Source organism: Ictalurus furcatus, chromosome 28, assembly GCF_023375685.1.
Source record: "Ictalurus furcatus strain D&B chromosome 28, Billie_1.0, whole genome shotgun sequence".
NCBI classification, from domain to species: domain Eukaryota; kingdom Metazoa; phylum Chordata; class Actinopteri; order Siluriformes; family Ictaluridae; genus Ictalurus; species Ictalurus furcatus.
Genome location: NC_071282.1, coordinates 14,834,044 through 14,851,660, shown reverse-complemented (window position 1 = coordinate 14,851,660; position 17,617 = coordinate 14,834,044). Strand labels below are relative to the sequence as shown.

The window sequence follows — 17,617 nt, the reverse complement described above, 5'->3', positions numbered from 1 at the left end:
CTAGCTTGTGTGATTTTTGTCGTTAACTTTGATAGGTCAAGGTGTGGCGGTACTTGTTCAACAGTGTTTTCCACCTAGATCATAAATCATGAGTAAATGCGTACGCTACTATGGTCTATAAAAACAGATAGCACTTGGACTGTTGCATTAAACCTGTATGTTTAGGTAATTTATGACTGGGTTAATTTTTTTATAATACTTTTTTTGTTTTTAAATTCTTGGTCATTACATATTTTCAAGCCCATGTGAAAACATTTTTCAAAACTTTGAGGGAAATGTGTTGTGTTAGATTAACGTTTTTGGAAGAGTGAGTGTTTGTTTTTGCTTGGGGGAAAAATCATAATTGTGGGATAATTTTGAAGGTCGATTTGGACCGTGATATTTTTTTCTCAATAAATTTGAGTATTTTGTCGTATGCCAAAGGGATGTCAACTTTTTTTAATCCTGTTTTTGTTCTTTTTGTGTGTGTTTTTTTTGTTTGGGGGGGGACGGGGGGGGGGGGACGGGACTTCAAAGTTAAATCAGTTCAGTAACCTACTTCAGTAAAAATATATCAGTGTATTCTTTTTGGGCTGCTTCCTCGTGTAGAAATGAAGTGGACTTTTCTTGATTGTTTTTTTTTTTTTTTTTAATTTTTTATAGAAGTTTCTTTCTTTCTTCATTCTCTATGCAGGGATTGGCGATGTCTCCCTTTGGAGGCCTTTTCCCATATCCCTATACTTACATGGCAGCAGCAGCTGCAGCTTCTTCCGCAGCCACCTCCTCGGTCCATCGCCACCCGTTCCTTAACGCCGTACGCCCGCGGCTCCGGTACAGCCCTTATTCATTACCGAGTGTCCCGGACAGCACTTTGCTCACAACCGCCATTCCTCCCATCGACCTGAAGGGGGACGTCATGGCTTCCAGTCCCGTATCTGCAACTTTGGACTCCACGTCTGAGGTGACCAGCCGTTCCTCGACCATATCATCCGGCTCCGTGTCTCTTTCGCCAAAAACGGGCCCAGATAAAGATTCAAACAACGACTTGCAGAGCATCCAGCGCCTCGTGAGCGGACTTGATTCAAAGCAGGACAGAGCGCGAAGCGTCTCTCCATAATAATAATAATTATAATTATTATTAGTAGTAATAATAATAATAATAATAATACATGATCTGCATCGGGAATCATTAAAGGACATTGACGATACGGATCATGTACGACAACGACGCCCTTCTAGCGAAAGCGGGTTTACATAGGCTGCGGACCTATAGATAAAAATAACAATGAAAAAAGTTCGATTTAAAAATGCACTTTGGTAAAAGAAAATAAAAAAAAAAATAACTTAGTTGAGTTCTCGTCTTGTTAAATTAAAACAATCTCTTTTTTTTCTCCTGATGTTTTGAATAGATTACCGTAGAAGTATTGGAAATGAACAGCTTGGCAAGGAATATGTCACAAGTCGAATAAGCTGCTGCTGTCCTCTCGACGTTTTATGTCAAGTTGCTGGGGGTTGTCAATAGATTCATTTTAATATGCACTCTTAATAGATTCTTAGTTTATTGGATATCTCTTTATCTAATAAAAAAAGACTGCTGTGTTTTTTTTTTTTTAAATTAGTTATTATATAGTCTATTATTTGAAGCCTGTCGTTACTGCCAGATGAAAGCAGGCGCTCTGCATGTATTTTTGTTTTGTTTTGTTTTGTTTTTTTTTGGTTACCAAATACACACACCAACATCCAACATGAAAAATGACGAAGCAGTGCGTGCAATATTACGTAACGGGTTTACTTTCATCTCATGTGTAGACTGATATACCCTAAATAATTCAGCAAACAGATTGGGGGGGGCTGTAACCAAAAGTTCTGAATTTGCAATTACCCAATAAAACTCAACAGCCACATGTATATAAATAAATGGGTTATACCCTAAATGAATCAAACCATCTGATATTGTAGCTTACCCCGCGGTACACAAAAACAATCCAGCGTTAATATGAATTCGGGAAATGGGGACCCTTACCGACGGATGCGGTTCTAATGACTATGTAAATAGTGACATATACTGTAGCTACAAAGTATTTATGTAATTATTTCATATGAATATTGCGTGTAAATATGATGGAGTTGGTTTCTTCATAGGGGATCTGTTATTAATTTATTGTTGATATACTGTGTAAAAAATCGTTTGTGAAATATTTTCTTTGCTTATGACATTCACATTGACGTCCCTCTGACTATGGATTGTAATGAGCCCCTCAAAATATCTGCACTGCTAGGTTCGTAGCAGACCCATGTGCCATTGTTCCATACTGTTCTCTGTGTTCAAGTGTTTCTGTTCAATTGCATTAAAGGCGACAGCGCATTGCGCCAGTGTCTTCATAACGATTATACATTTCTTTCTTTTCTTTCTAACACAACAGGAACATGAAAAGTTTCAAAATTAAGTTTGTTGCCAGAAGTGTAGTGTGTGTGTGTGTGTGTGTGTGTGTGTGTGTGTGTGTGTGTGTGTTTTATTTTGAACAGTTGAACATCAGCAGTGTTTTCTTGACAGTGTCAATAAAGAACTCAGAACAATCTAGATTTTAATTTGGTTGAAGAAAGCTCGAAAGAAGGAGACAAAACATTTGAGAAGCGATATATATATGGTTATATATATATATATATATATATATATATATATATATATATATATATATATATATATATATATATATAAACTAATATCAAGTTATGAGCGCAGTACAGGAGGCTAATATAAATCCATTTAAGCTTTAAAATGTATCGGTTTTTGCTTGTGTAGTCTACAAACTATCAATACATCAATGGGTTTTAACAAATGCAATTAAATAAAGGTAGGAAGCTGTGCTTTTCCTTGTCTCTGGCTTGGTAACATCAAGGGTGCATGGTCTGTTCACTTGCTATGTATCTTTATCCTTGGAAAGTTCATGTGGTGTACTTTTAATAGTTTTAGTCGTCTTTAAGGTCCTGTGTACCTTAAACAATTAAAAAAAAGTTTACAGGTTAAATATACAAGCTATGAGTTGATGGTGATAAGTAAAAGTAAAGTACCTTTATTTCTGAGAGTGTATTATATCATGTTGTGCAGGGTAATTAAAACGGTGTAGCACGAAAACATACTTCATATTATGCAAATAGTGTAAACTGTATTAAAAAAAATAAATAAATAAAAAAAAGTCCTGGGAGTGGTAAAAGTGAAAGCATCAGCACGGCTCAACCTGTCCTTGGCGGAATTCCTTCCTTGACGTTAAGCTGTAGGAGCCACTGGCTTTATGCAGGCCACCGTGGCACCAGCAACCTCAATGTTTATTTCCAACCTAGAAGAATGTAAAATAACGTGTTTGCCCATTCGCTTGCGCCCGGAGTCACGGGTTTATCGAAGCACATATCTTTATTTGTATGTAGTATGGTTAATAAGTAACGTCGGTGGCGCTGGAAAATAGAGGTAAACATGAGGCGAACTATCTCAATTGCTCCTTCTATTGCTCACCTGGCGCCTTCGATATCTTAACCGATTTTATTACTCGACAGGCGACAGTGCGTCTGCCGGATAACGTTGGAAGGATGTTTTACTGCTGAGGTCAGCTGCTTATCGCCACCCAGTGGCTACAGGGCAAAGTACACGTCAAAGAGCAAAACCATTACTCTGATTCGCGTGATATATAAATATAAGAATCGTTGGTTAACTGATAGCCTAGAAGCCTTTGCTTGGAGGTGATGCTAAAACAACACTTGAAGATCCCATAAAGTGGATCATGAATCCACCTCATCCTGTTAGGATTGATATTTAAATCTTCTAAAGCAGTAGTCACCAAACCTCTTCTTTGAGATTTACCTTCCTGCAGGTTTCATCTCCAACCAAAATCTAACACCTGTTTTAGTCGATCAAGAAGTTCTTAAGGCAATGATTAGATGGTCGGGTGGGCACAATTATGGTTGGAGCTACCTGAAGTCTTCAGGAAGGTGGATCTCCAGGAACAGGGTTGGTGACCACTGTTCTAAGGGATGGCCTTGGTTCATTAGACACTTGCGTTTTCCATTGTACAAAACAGCAGCTTATACAGTAGAGCTGTTTGACATACCATGGAATCAAATTTCAGTTGGTTTGTTATACTGAAGTTACATTTGTTGCTCTGTTGTATTCATGAAAATAAATGCGCCTCGACCTCTGTGAGAGGTTACAATTTATAGATTAATAGTCGATTAATCGTTTGTCAGGGTTCAGTGGAAAAACTATTTCACTGTGTGTAATTTGCATGAGTTTTTCTTGAACATATACACAACCCAGCGAGACATGAAAAGTAAAAAGAAAAATACGTTGTTTTTTTTTATTTATTATTCTACTGGTTCTGACTCTGACTGATTTTATTATAGGCAATGTCACGACATCATTATTAAACTGCCAGTAAGGCCAAGTAAGATAATTCGATTTGTAATAGTGTTTGAATGGTAATATCACCACCCAACATTTATAACGTCCAATTATTTTATGGGACTGTTAACTACATTAAGTCATCGGTCATATCTTTGTAACCGGTGCTGGGGTCAAAGATTCTTAAAAAAGAAAAAAAAAAAAAAAAAGGAATAAAGAAAGAAAAAAAAATGGTATGTGAAATCGATTGGAAGTAAGTATCCGGTGATCATTTACACACCAAGCTGTTCACCTTTAATCCAATTTCTAAACGAATATAGACTTATATGGTGAAAATCCACAGAGTTGATGTAACGCCTACATGTTTAACAGTGGGACAGTAAAATAAAAATGCGGGGGTTAATGCAATCGACATTCATGTGGATAGGATTCTATCCGTCATCTGAAATTGAATAACCTTACGGCAATATTAGAGAATCCGAACTGACACTGGAATACAATCATCTGACAAAGAGTCAAGTGACTACGAGTGTACTACTTTAACGTAGGCTACAGATTCATGTGTGCAAACGAGGTAGAGCTTTTTCATTTGGTTTGCGCGCCATCTAGTGGCTGGCTGTGGAATAGCTGGCTGAACTTTTCTTTTGTTTCTAAATAACAAAAAATGTATTTCTCAATAATCTCGATGTTACAGAAAACACCAATGCACCGCTAGAATTTATGTGTGTATACACATGCAGATTTTATAGGACTACTAAATACACTACTATATAGGTTATAAGTTACTCATTTCATTTTCTGGTGTTAGTTTCCAGTGGTTTGTTTTAGCCTCTTGACGATATAAGTTTTATCTGGAAATGTCTAGTAAAAGATCAGTCATTAAGGTAATCTGGAGAACGTTACAGTACTACCCAATTGCCTCTAGCAAAATAACCAATGCTCCAGCAGGCAGTCTATTTGATCAGTACTAACACCATTTTGTGTTCACACGACAGTGTTCTGTTTCCGTTAGTAAACTCTTGGGGAAAAATTAGCATGATCAAAAACAATTCTACATTTTTGTCGGTCGCTACACTAGTCAATGCATTTCGGCATTTTGAGTCAGTTAGTATTTGTGTCTAACAGCAGACGAGTGTCTGAAGCGTTGGGTGAAAACTTAAAAATCACGATTGTGCGCAGTAACAGCAAAATGTTAGTACGTTTATATTTATGGGTAATCAGAATAAACACAAATATGCAGTTTACTGACTGTTCTACTGTTCTTAAGTGAACTCTGTTGGAAATACAGCTGGTCCAAAGTCTACTGTCCCTATTCATCATGTTTCTCGGACGCTGAAATACGTTTGTGCAGGGGCAAATTTTTTGACTGAGAGAAGAGGTACATCTGTCGTTTCTCTACATATTTAAAAAAAAAAAAAAGACTCTCTCTCTCTCTCTCTCTTTCTATATATATATATATATATATATATATATATATAGAGAGAGAGAGAGAGAGAGAGAGAGAGAGAGAGAGAGAGAGAGAGTCTTTATATATATATATATATATATATATACATATATAATATATTATATATGTGTATATATATAGAGAGAGAGAGAGAGAGAGAAAGAGAGAGACTCTTTTATATATATATATATATATATATATATATATATATATATATATATATATATATATATATATATAGCTATGGAGCCAGGGTCTGATTATAATACAATAACAGCGCACGACACACCTTTTAATGAACGTCAGCGTAGTTTTACTCCTCGGGCAGCTAATAACAGCAAACAATTCGTTCACAAAGTCAGATAACACTAATTCTAAAATATGTATTAAAAATTGAAGACATGTTCATGTTCCGCGACAGGCTGTTTGTCTGTTTCGCTAAACATTTTGCCAGCAAGCCTTACTTTATTTGAAGGATGTAATTTGAAGAATGTCCCAGTAATTGATTCAGAATACAGAATATATGCATATGTCACTTAAAATATTGAAACGTTGGCGATACTGACTCAACATACGTTTATTAAGCAGTAGTGAGCACCAAAGCACGGTTAACCCTTTATCACTCATAGGAGATCCCCTTTAGGAGAAATGACCCCCGAGAAATGGTCACCGCCCCAGCAGTACTTTTAAAGATTCACCATACTCTTAAAGAATAGACTTCTGAAAATGGTTTAACTTGCTTCTAGTCTGGACCAATGCCTATGTAACCCTCAAAAGAATCATAATATATTGTATAAAAATATATATTATATTATATTATATTATATTATATTATATATGTTTTTTTTCTCATATAATTTAATGGTCAGACTATTGTTTAAGGTGATAAACATCTTGGTCCACCCAGAAGACCACTCCACAGTAAAATAAATAAATAAATAAAAAGCTTCTTAATATGGCCTAACCTGTTTCCAACTAGATCCAAAGTCTTATTCACACTTAACCCATTAAAATTCCATGTCCAGTCTCACATACCTTACTCTCGTAAATAAATTACTTTCCTATTACATTACTTTCACTGCAGTTACTGAATAATCTGCTTTAAGATGATTTGCTGGGACTTACTGAATCATAAAGAGCCATTAGTAAAAATACATTGAATAAAGGGCCATTGGTAAGTACAGGTGCCAGTTTCCAAGCAAGGGATTAAACACTTGAGGTTTGTAAAATTGAAACATTAGAATGTTCTTTAGTTTTTGATTTTCCTCTTCTGTCAATGTGCAGACATTTATTTATGTAATTATTTGATACACTATGTATTTAATATAATAAATTATATATATATATATATATATATATATATATATATATATATATATATATATATATATATATATATATAATTTTTATTTATTTATTTTTTTTAAAACATATTGGGCCATCAAAATCTCACCACAATCTGAAAGAATCTGACTTCATAAAACTCATAATTGTCTCCTGTCTGTTCTGTCAAAATGTAATAAAATTTTAGTTGCCCAAAAATGTTTTGACACCTCAAATACTAGTTTTAACATTGATTCATATAGGAAAATAAGGCATTTTATACAACATTATATGATGATTATATGATGGTTGAATAAAACATTTTTCCCAATTTGTACTAACAACAACAAACAAGGTCAAACAGTTGTGCAAGTTGTAAAAACTGGCTTGTTCAATGTAATGTAAAACATTCCACACGAATTTAAAGGAAGAAAAAAAAAAGAAAAGAAAAGAAAAGAAAAGAAAAAAGATTAATAGTGGCCTCTACTGGTGGGATATTCCAGCTGCAATCATTTAAGCTGGAAAGGCGAAACTAACTTCAGCCTTGTAGCTAGCTGATGTTGTTAGCCAAGTTTACCCTACCATACGCTTGTTTTTATTTCACATAACAATAGCTATCCATGTTTATATATTATGGGTCCAACATTTGCCACACGTTAATATTGAAAATACAAATGATAAAGGGTTGCTGGTCTCTCAGCTGGTGTTTTCCTTCTCTCCTGTCTTTTGAGAATTATCATGAGCTTTGCGTTCTATCCGTTGCAGCAGCAAAACCTACCGTGTTATCATGTTCCAGTAGAAGAATTATACCAAAATCAGAGTTCTAAAGGTAACCCAACTGTTCTGTTGTGTTATACCCTGCTTTGAAAACTGCTTAGATCGGTTTGAGGGTCTTAGCTGGTCTCTCCGCCTGGTTTAGTTTGTTGGTCAGATTGCCTCGCAGCCTGAGCAGGCTAGTCAACAGGGTTTAGTTAGTTGCCCAGTGTAATCAACTGGGCTGTTGAAGCTGACCTGATAGAATTAGCCTGTCAAGATAGAACCAACCTGTAAATGTCCAAAACCCATCTAATTGGTAGTATGAAATAACTCAATGAAATGTCCCAACTCATACAACCCATGGAGACATAGGATGAATGGAATGGGTTAAAGGCACAAATTCTGATGATAAACTACTTATCTTTATCCTTCCACATGTTAGAACAGCACTATAGCATTATAGTGTTTTAATTGGATCTTTTTTCCCCATGCACTACCAAACTAAAGACACCTTTTTTTTTTAAATTACTTAGCTACATTTGACCTCTGCACCATGTTAGCTATATTCCCAGATTCATCATGATTCAATTTGTATAGTACTTTTAACAATAGATATTGTCAACATCAGCTTTACAGAAATCCAGATATAGATTCAGATCCCCAGTGAGCTAGCCAGAGGCAACAGTATAGAAAAGAACACGCCATGATATGACATGAGGAAGAAACCTTGAAAGGAACCAGACTCAAAAGGGAGCCCACCCTCTTCTGGGTGAGACTGGATATTAGGATTATGTTCATTATACTATACAGTCATATAAAGAAAAGACAAAATGGTAGCTATAACAAAAACATGAGCTTGCTTTTCTGCATCCTGCATTATATGGCTTAGTTTAGTAATATACACTGTGTGTAAAGGAGCCATCAATGTAAATTACTTCCTGGTTATACTATGTTTAAAACTGCTAATACAAAAGTGTGAGAAAACTGAAGTATTTAATGACTGATTTAATGACTGAGCATGGAGGCAAGCCATTACCTTGAAATATTTATGTGGTTTAATTTCGATTCCCAGGGAAATTAGTACATGAATTATAACTTTAAACATGGCCCATAACTGGGTCTGCTCCTTAGGACCATGGTTTTCAACCTCCAGGGGTCCATGAAGCATAGCCAGTTGGTCCACTATTTATTTTGTTACGGTGGTGAAAATTACAGTACACCATTATCATAGTTATAGTTAGTAGGGTATTTGGCTGGTCACTTGAATTGAATGAGCTTAGTCCAAACCTCAATATCAAAAAATAAATAATGTTAAATAAAATCTAATGACTTTTTATATGTAAAGTTGAAAGAAAGGCTTTATGGCTACAATAAAGAACCTAGTTTCTGAACAGTTATGTTATGGATCAGTGGTTACCAACCCTGTTCCCAGAGATCTACCTTCCTGAAGACTTTAGCTCAAACCATAATCATGCCCACCTGATTATCTAATAATTGCCCTAAGAATTCTTGATCAACTAAATCAGGTGTTATTTTTTGATTGGAAAGGAAACCTGAAGGAAGGTACATCTCAAGGAAGAGGGTTGGTGACCAATATTATGAACTATGTCCATTTAGGGTTGTGTTGTTTTTTTTAAAACAGATACAGAGATCTGCAGAAAGTTCAAGAACTTTGCTATAATTATTTTTATATTGGAAATAGTGTCTTTAAACTGTTTTTTATTAAATGTATCATGTATGTTTTGTGTTTCAGTAGTCTGTTCCAGGCCCCAGGAAGTCCAGTCCATTTTGCTGTCGGTCCAATGTAATCCAGTCCTTGTTTTCTAAGGTTCTCTGGGCTTCATTCAAGTGTGCTACATCATCTTGGAAACCTTATTTATGAGTCTACCAAACTGGATAGAATAGCATTTTTCTGCTCACTTCCTGCCTCTGTTTTGTTTTTTGTGTGATTAGCGTACACTTGAAAGAACTGTTGGCTGTGGACCTGGTGGCTTTGCTCTTTTGGACATTGTTATACTAGTTTCCTTTAGTACCACTGGGAGTAGCTTGTGCCTGCCAGTTTATGTTCGGGGTTCGGAGTTTTGTTTTTGTTTGGGTTTTTTTTTTATTTTTATTTTTTTATGTTTTTGGGTTAGATAGGTATGTACTTTTTTTCTTTTGTTTGTTTTTACTTTCCAGTTGGTTCTGGAAAAGTAAGCCTGGGGTTTTATGTATTATTTTGGCCCGTGGACACATCTTAAGTTATACCGCTTATTGTAGTACAAATTCCTATTGGTCCGATACACATCTTTTTATTTGGATTCATTTTGTCTATGGGATTCTTCCTTCCCTTTTTAGCACATTTGATGAACAACTTCTGTTGTAGGTCATGTGTATAATTTGATTAAATGCCACTTTAGGGCTGTAGTCAAGACCACCATTGTCATGTCCAAGGCCAGGACTAGCTGAGATAAACTCAAGTCTAAGTCTTAAGAGGGTCGAGGACATGTTAAGATCGAGTCCAAATGACGGCAAAATTGAGATGGGGAAAAACATCAAATCCTTTTCATGGCCAAGCCTTTACTTCAACTAGCTGCCTTCATTTGTGAATTGATTAGGCTATATTTTCTAAAAGAAGGCATTACTTCTTGACATGCTGTGCATGTGGAAAGAAAAAGCAACATGAATATTATTTTTCCATACTCTTGGCCAAGACCAAAACCATATTTAGTGAGACCAAGTCCAAGTAAAAATGACAAGAAATTTGAGAAAAGTACAAGTCAATACAGAAAACATCTTTAGACTGGGTCTCAATATGGTGGTGGTTTCAATGTTCTGTTTGAATATACTATAGCTTAGCAGGTTATGCTCTAGTTTGTTTTTTAAATTCCATGTGTCTCTTTTAACCTCTAAGGGCTTATATCCTGCCCTGTTACATACAGTGTAGTGTGTTTCTGGAATTAAACAATAGTAAGGTTCTACCCTATCCAATGTGCAGTACAGTGCTAGAAATAAATAGGTTTAACTTGTGTGTAATAAAATACCTAAAGATAACAATATGTATGACTAAAGTACATGACAAAAGATTTGAAACTCAACTTGAACTTGTCTGTGACACGCCACTTGGCAAAAGTGAACTGGGACGTGGGCCATCTGAAAATATTGTAATACTCTGAAATACCACCTGATGGAGACATTTGACTATTTTAAACAGGACGGGGTTTGCTAATATTGATTTGCTTTTGGACGTCATGCAGTACCCAGCAAACACAGAACTTTTCCCTAACATTAGCATTTGGTTCCCCTTTCCTGCAAACTTCTGGGAACATCACTATAACATTCTCTCATGGTCTCATAATAGGAATTTGGCCAAACAGGTATTATTTTTGTAACTACATACAAACATACATACATGTACTACAAAACCAAAAAACCTCAATCGGCTTTGCCTAAGCTATATTTTAGCAATATCACACAAGCAAGAGTGTAGTTAAACTAAATGTTAGCATGATTTGTGAGTGCGATATTGCTTTTATACAATAGTTTCATAAATAAGAAATTAATATCGAAAAACATTTCAGACAATATGGCCAAAAAAATTGTTTATTTTTGCTCCATGAATGGAAGTAGATCTCAAAGAAGCCGCATTCACTGACGGCCTGTTGGCTAGCTGGCTAGCTAGCACCCAATGATTTGTACATTCCCATTAAAGGTGCAATCAGTGAAATTGGCCTCCCTTATTTCTTTTCGTCTTTTTCTGACGACCTTTCATATTTCAAGTCAGATGTTATATTCATGAGCAATGTATCATTTGCCATGTCCACTAATTTAACTAACTCTACTGTAGTAACAGTTTCAGTGGGACTGTTGTTAGAATTGAAATTTTGAAATGTGAAATGTCCCAGTGTGGTTAAGCACTGAACATAAGCACTTTGGAATGCCACTCCAATCAAATTAGTGGATGGGAACTAAATGTATAATAGACTATAGCCTAGCAAAACCATCCTGCCTTACTTTACTGTTTATTGTTTTTCATTACACCAGTAGATGACACTAGAGAATCTGTATGTCTGAATGAGTCCTTCGTTAATATAAAGATTCTTGGACTCAAACGCTGACTTGTTGAAATACAGGTTCATGAACGAAATTTGACTCCAGGAGAACAGAAGTTGCTTAATTATACACTGTATGACCAAAAGTATGCAGACACCTGACCATCACATCTAAATGTGGTTCTTCCTCAAACTGTTGCCACAAAGTTGGAAGCATGTTGTCTAGAATGTCTTTGTATACTGTAGCATAAGGTTTTCCTTTACTGGGAGTAAGTACTTCAAGACCAAACCTATTTCAGCATAACAGTGCCCCTGTGAACAAAGCATGGCCCCTAAAGGCATGGTTTGCCAAAGTTGGTGTGAAAGAACTTGAATGGCCTACACAGAGCCCTGACGTCAACCCCACTGAACATCTTTGGGATTAATTGGAATGGCACTGTGTGCCAGGCATTTTCACCAGACATAACTAATGCTCTTGTGGCTGAATGAGCACAAATCGCCACAGCCATATTTCAAAATCTAGTGGAAAGCCTTCTCAGAAGAGTGGAAGATGTTATAGCAGCAAATGGGGGACCAACTCTGGAATGGGACGTTCAACAAGCACATATGAGTGTAATGGTCAGGTGTCCACGTACAAATTATGCAATTCATGGAAAAACACTTACCTGAAAATGTGACCTAAATATGTCTACGTTTGATAGTTAAATGAAGTAGGTGCGTATACGTATTATGTATAGGTATGGCAATATAGTGCTTTGGTTTGCATGAAGTTTATGGAAAACTGTAGGCCTAATATTACTTCCATAAAGTTCATGCAAAAATGACAATGAAAAGTAAAATCATTATTACATTACATATGTGTATATTGTCTTGTTTTTACTGTTCATGCTATTCATGTTTGGTTTGCTATTGTAAAACATGAAACAAATAAATCTGAATTCTCTTGTTTCCCTTGTCATTTAGGCTTTTCTCTCCTTGCTGCTTTCCTTCCAAAATCTTGTCTTCTTTGCACACATGATCAAAACTTTTATCATACAGCTTAAACGCTAAAATCAGATATCTATTTTAAAAAGTCAAAGTAGTTATCCTCACCTCTGATTTATGAACTCTGGGAAGACAGGTGGGAGGCTGTTAACACTGCTCTGAAATACTCACATGTCAAGTTGACATGTTAATAAGTGCACGTTTAAAGCCAATAGTCATACTAAAAGAATGGGGTCTTCCATTATCAAACCTCCACACAGACCAACTTGGGTCAATGCCAGGGGAAAACTAAAGACTATGAGCTACAACAAAGACAAAACTAGATATGCACTGCTTTTTAAAATAGCTTTTAAACATACAATACTTCACAAACACAATGGAAAGCAAAAAGGGTTTCAACAGATCGGATAGACAAGTAGCAAGCAACAATTATAACTAATCCACCATCATGTTAACTGAAAAAGTTTAAAATAGAGCCACAAAATAGGACATGAACACAGAACATTGGTTGTGAGCAAGGACAGAATCTGGGCTGACAGCACATCACCCCCAGTTGCTTTTTGACCCAGAAGAGACTACTGAGAGGTGGAACTTGCTTTAAGATCCAGTCTGGGACCAGGGATAGACACGGGGAAAGAAGCAGAGGATGAGTTAAAAGAACAGACAAGACATAAATGGTGGACTGCATAGAGTAGAGAGGCTAAGACAGACACAAGAGTTAAATATGTGCTATGATTTTGAACAGGCGCAGAGGTTAAACTGCGAATAAAGGTCACATCCACAGATCCATCAACAACAATATGGCAGGAGTCCACAGAGAGGCTGAGGCTCATGGATATGACTGGCCTATACTGGCAGAACCACCAGGGCCACCTGGAGGTGCGATTATATATATGCAGACAGAGGATCTGAACAGGAAGCAAAGATCATAGAGCTTTCTGAAGGCATGTCAATGTTAGCAAGCAGAGAATCCACAGGGCCAACAAGACATGCAGCAATCCTCTAGAGGGCACACAGGCAGAGCGTCCCACTGGGACTATGGACTCAACAAGTTTGCAGGATGACTCAGGAACCAAAAAGAAGATGGGCAGATCAGGGAACATGTATGTCAATAGAACTGGCCTGTGGCTTATAGAACTCACACACTGGCAATGCAGAGATTTAGCCAGCTGGCCAAGAAAGTCATATTTTATTACATTGCAATGCATTTACAGTGTTCATTTATTCATCCTTAGTAACTGACTGGGTGGTTTAAATTACACTACTAGTTTGTTTATGTTTTGGGAAATAGCACCCACAATCAGGATTAAAGCAACACACACATCTTGGTTTTTTTGTTTGTTTTTTTTAAGTTTGTAACCTTAAAATCACAAATCCAAAAGTTTTATTACATTTTCAAAAATCCAGCACAAAACAAAGTGTACATACATATAAGATATTTAAGTAAATAAGATATTTTTTATGATCAAATGTAGAAAGAAAAAAAAGAAAGTGAATAAGCAAAAATATATGTAACATAAAAGTCACATTTTATATGTGATGTAATCAATTACTTACAATGATTTTGCCTCAGAGACCACCACAGAACTGATGGTATTGGACCAAAGAGAGGCCATAAATATTGAGTGACACACATCTAGAGTAAGGCAATACAGTTCAGAGCGGTCTGAACCTACAGAGTAGGTGAGGCAGACAACACACAGATCCTCATTGCTCTTGGACCACCCCTGACCAAAACCTCCAGCTTATAATTGATTACTATGGCTTTCTTCATTTCTGTTCACAGTGACACTAAATAGTAAAATCTGAGTAGGTATGAAAAATAAATTAATTATTTTTCTCCTTATAATTATTCTTCTTCTATGGTCATTAGTCTATGGCTGCCCATACAATGCTTCATATGCTTTTTATGAACTTTGTCACAATGATGGAAGACAGTCTCAGCAGTTTCTCACTTACACAGCAATTTTGATGTACACCTCTCAAAAACTCTAGCACCACCATCAGGGCAAAACTGGACATCAGTCAACAATAATAAAGCCACAACACAAAATTTCCTCTAGTATTTGGGTTCAAGTCAAATTGAACAGATACCATCACATCAATATCTGACATATTGGACTGCTTTCAAAAACAGTTTTTTGCTTCTCCAAATACAAATCTACAAATGTTGTCCAATCATCACCTTATTTGAATCACATCATTATGACACATACCCCAACAAGGACCAAGGGAGTCCGAGAAGATTGATCTAAATTCACATCTAGGGGGCACTACAATCCACAGATTAGTAAATCTGCTCATAACTTTTGAAATACTCACCATCACAGCATGATTCCTTCTGATGATTCCCTGGAAGGTGCTCACAATGTAACGAAACCCTGATTTGATACACAGAAAGACAGTCATTTTTAGTTTAAACAAAAAAAAAAAATTTCACTCTTCTCTTTTGGATTTTGTCCACCCATTATGAAATTTGGGTCACAGCATCATGACACTAATCCAAACAAAGCTTGTTTCTCAATTCTTTGAGATGTCAAATGGTTTGTCCATAATGTGCAAATTAATTTAATGGTGAAGTCACCAAACGGGATGTGAGGGCATATATTTAGCACAAATTGATGTTAACAATCAAGTTTTGTGCTAATTTGCAACTTGGAATGGCTACTGAAAAAAGGATGTGATGCAATATTTCAGCAAATTTAGTATATCTCCTTGGGAATAAGTGCTGACAGTTGCAGTGGCTTTTGGTATTTCTTTCTTTGTTGCTAAGTGTGGGATCAGAAAGCACCTGTCCCTTTAGTCACTGCTTGCAGCTATATTTATACGTATAATTTGCTTATCAGAGAGCTGTTGTTTATATGTTGCTCATATGTTCCTCATATGTTGCCCATGCAACTTAAGAGTTGCTGAACCTATTACAACTTATGTCCAGTGGAGGGCACTACAACACAACAGGACAGCTGTGGATTGTCTTTCAATGATGTTTTAAATTGTCATCATTTAATTAACCCACTGAATTGTGATCAATATCAGAATGAATGCACTGTTACAACACATCATGATTCTTGCAAAGACTAACTACACCTCTAAATACAAAAGATATCCTAATCCAGAATGTGTCAAAACATATTGTGGCTATTTTAATGGTTATCATTTTTGAGCAATCACTGCCTACATGACCCATGGACTTGTACATGTATGTGTACATGTCTACATGGCATATATGTGTGAAGGTGTTGGGGAGAGAGTGTGTTGGTTTGATGAAGCCACTGGTGGGATGCTTGTGGAAATGAACCGGGGGGGCGGGGGGGAGGGGGGGTGCGGTTAGCAAGGGACCAGGAAAGCGGAATGTTGGTCCGTGTGATGTGATTGTTAGCAGAAATGTGTCAGCCCAGGCCCACCAACCCCAGAGCCCTTGGCCCCAGACAGGCTGTGGAGTTGTGAGTGAGGCGTGAGGTATGGGGGACGACGCTGCTGAGCACTGTGCTCTAGTGAAGACCCCAGATACCTTATCAGCCGTGCCTTTAGTGGAACAAGCAAACAGGGGACATTTGGCCCTACTGGATGACCATGTGTGGCCATTTCAGGTTCCAATAAGAGCCTGGCCATTGCTTCAATACCAGATGTGTTTCCTCATTAGGGATGTAGATCTACATCTTGATTTGTGTGAAGCTGCATTCTTGAATAACACACTATGCAAATAATAGTAAATGTGTACTGGATATCAATATTGCACCAAAAAACTATATTTATATGTTAAATATCATTTATGTTTAATTGGCATCTCTAGATTGGAAATTCCAGATAATGGCTCAATTACATAAGGAGTGTCCACTGAATTTGAGAAAGGAAGCCCAATGATTAATCTAGAACATGCTCCAATGCAAGAGTTTCTTCAAACATGGTTTTGATATGAATGCACTTTTATTCTCATATGCATGCCTGATCTATTTAGCCATGTTCGTTAGGATAGAAAAAAGCATAAACAATATCCAGATCAGCACTCATCCTCTTAAATATGTAATATACATGAGTACTGAGTGTTGATGTTGACTTAAAAGTCAAGTCCCATAGCTCTCTCCATTAGGAACATATATCTCTCATATATGGAAGATCTATTAGGTGCTGTGATATTTCTTCCCTTCACTGATGATTCAAAACAAGCTCAAAATGTAGATTACTCTAGATTCTCAGTAGAGCACAAAGACACATGCAAGCATATATATATATACATACATACACACACACACACACACACACACACACACACACACACACACACATATATATATATATATATATATATATATATATATATATATATATAAAATGTATGTATATATAATGTATATATGAGCGAGAATTTCAACATTATGCACAAGAGACATAACAGATTTCATGGAACTGAACCAGCGGTGGGTTTCTTTGGCCTGTTTTTCATTTGTTTGCTCACACTGCTTTCTTCCTCATGGAAGCCAATCTGGGCAAGTTAATGTGTGCACCATCCAACTTACAACCAACTGCCACCTTAACCCTCTCTTATTACCCAAACATGTGCGCCCTCATTATGCCCACCATATGATTAGGCTTCACATACTGGTCTTGTCAGCACCTCGGAAGTAGTAACTTTCATTCCACCATGCTTAGATGAGTATTTGCTAAAGCGACTCACTCTTTAAACTTTTTTTTTATTTCTTTCTC

The 17,617-nt window shown here is 36.5% G+C and overlaps 1 protein-coding gene across 4 annotated transcripts in view; it reads left to right on the top strand.

The window, feature by feature from the left end:
- tbx3a (T-box transcription factor 3a) overlaps positions 1-2,367 on the top strand; it is an 8,847-nt gene extending 6,480 nt beyond the window's left edge. For all 4 annotated transcript variants that reach the window (XM_053618548.1, XM_053618547.1, XM_053618546.1 and 1 more), the window contains one exon: positions 674-2,367. In XM_053618548.1, coding sequence (XP_053474523.1) covers positions 674-1,096 — 423 coding nt within the window. In that variant the 3' untranslated portion in view covers positions 1,097-2,367. The remainder of the gene's footprint in view (positions 1-673) is intronic.
- Positions 2,368-17,617: the final 15,250 nt, after the last annotated feature.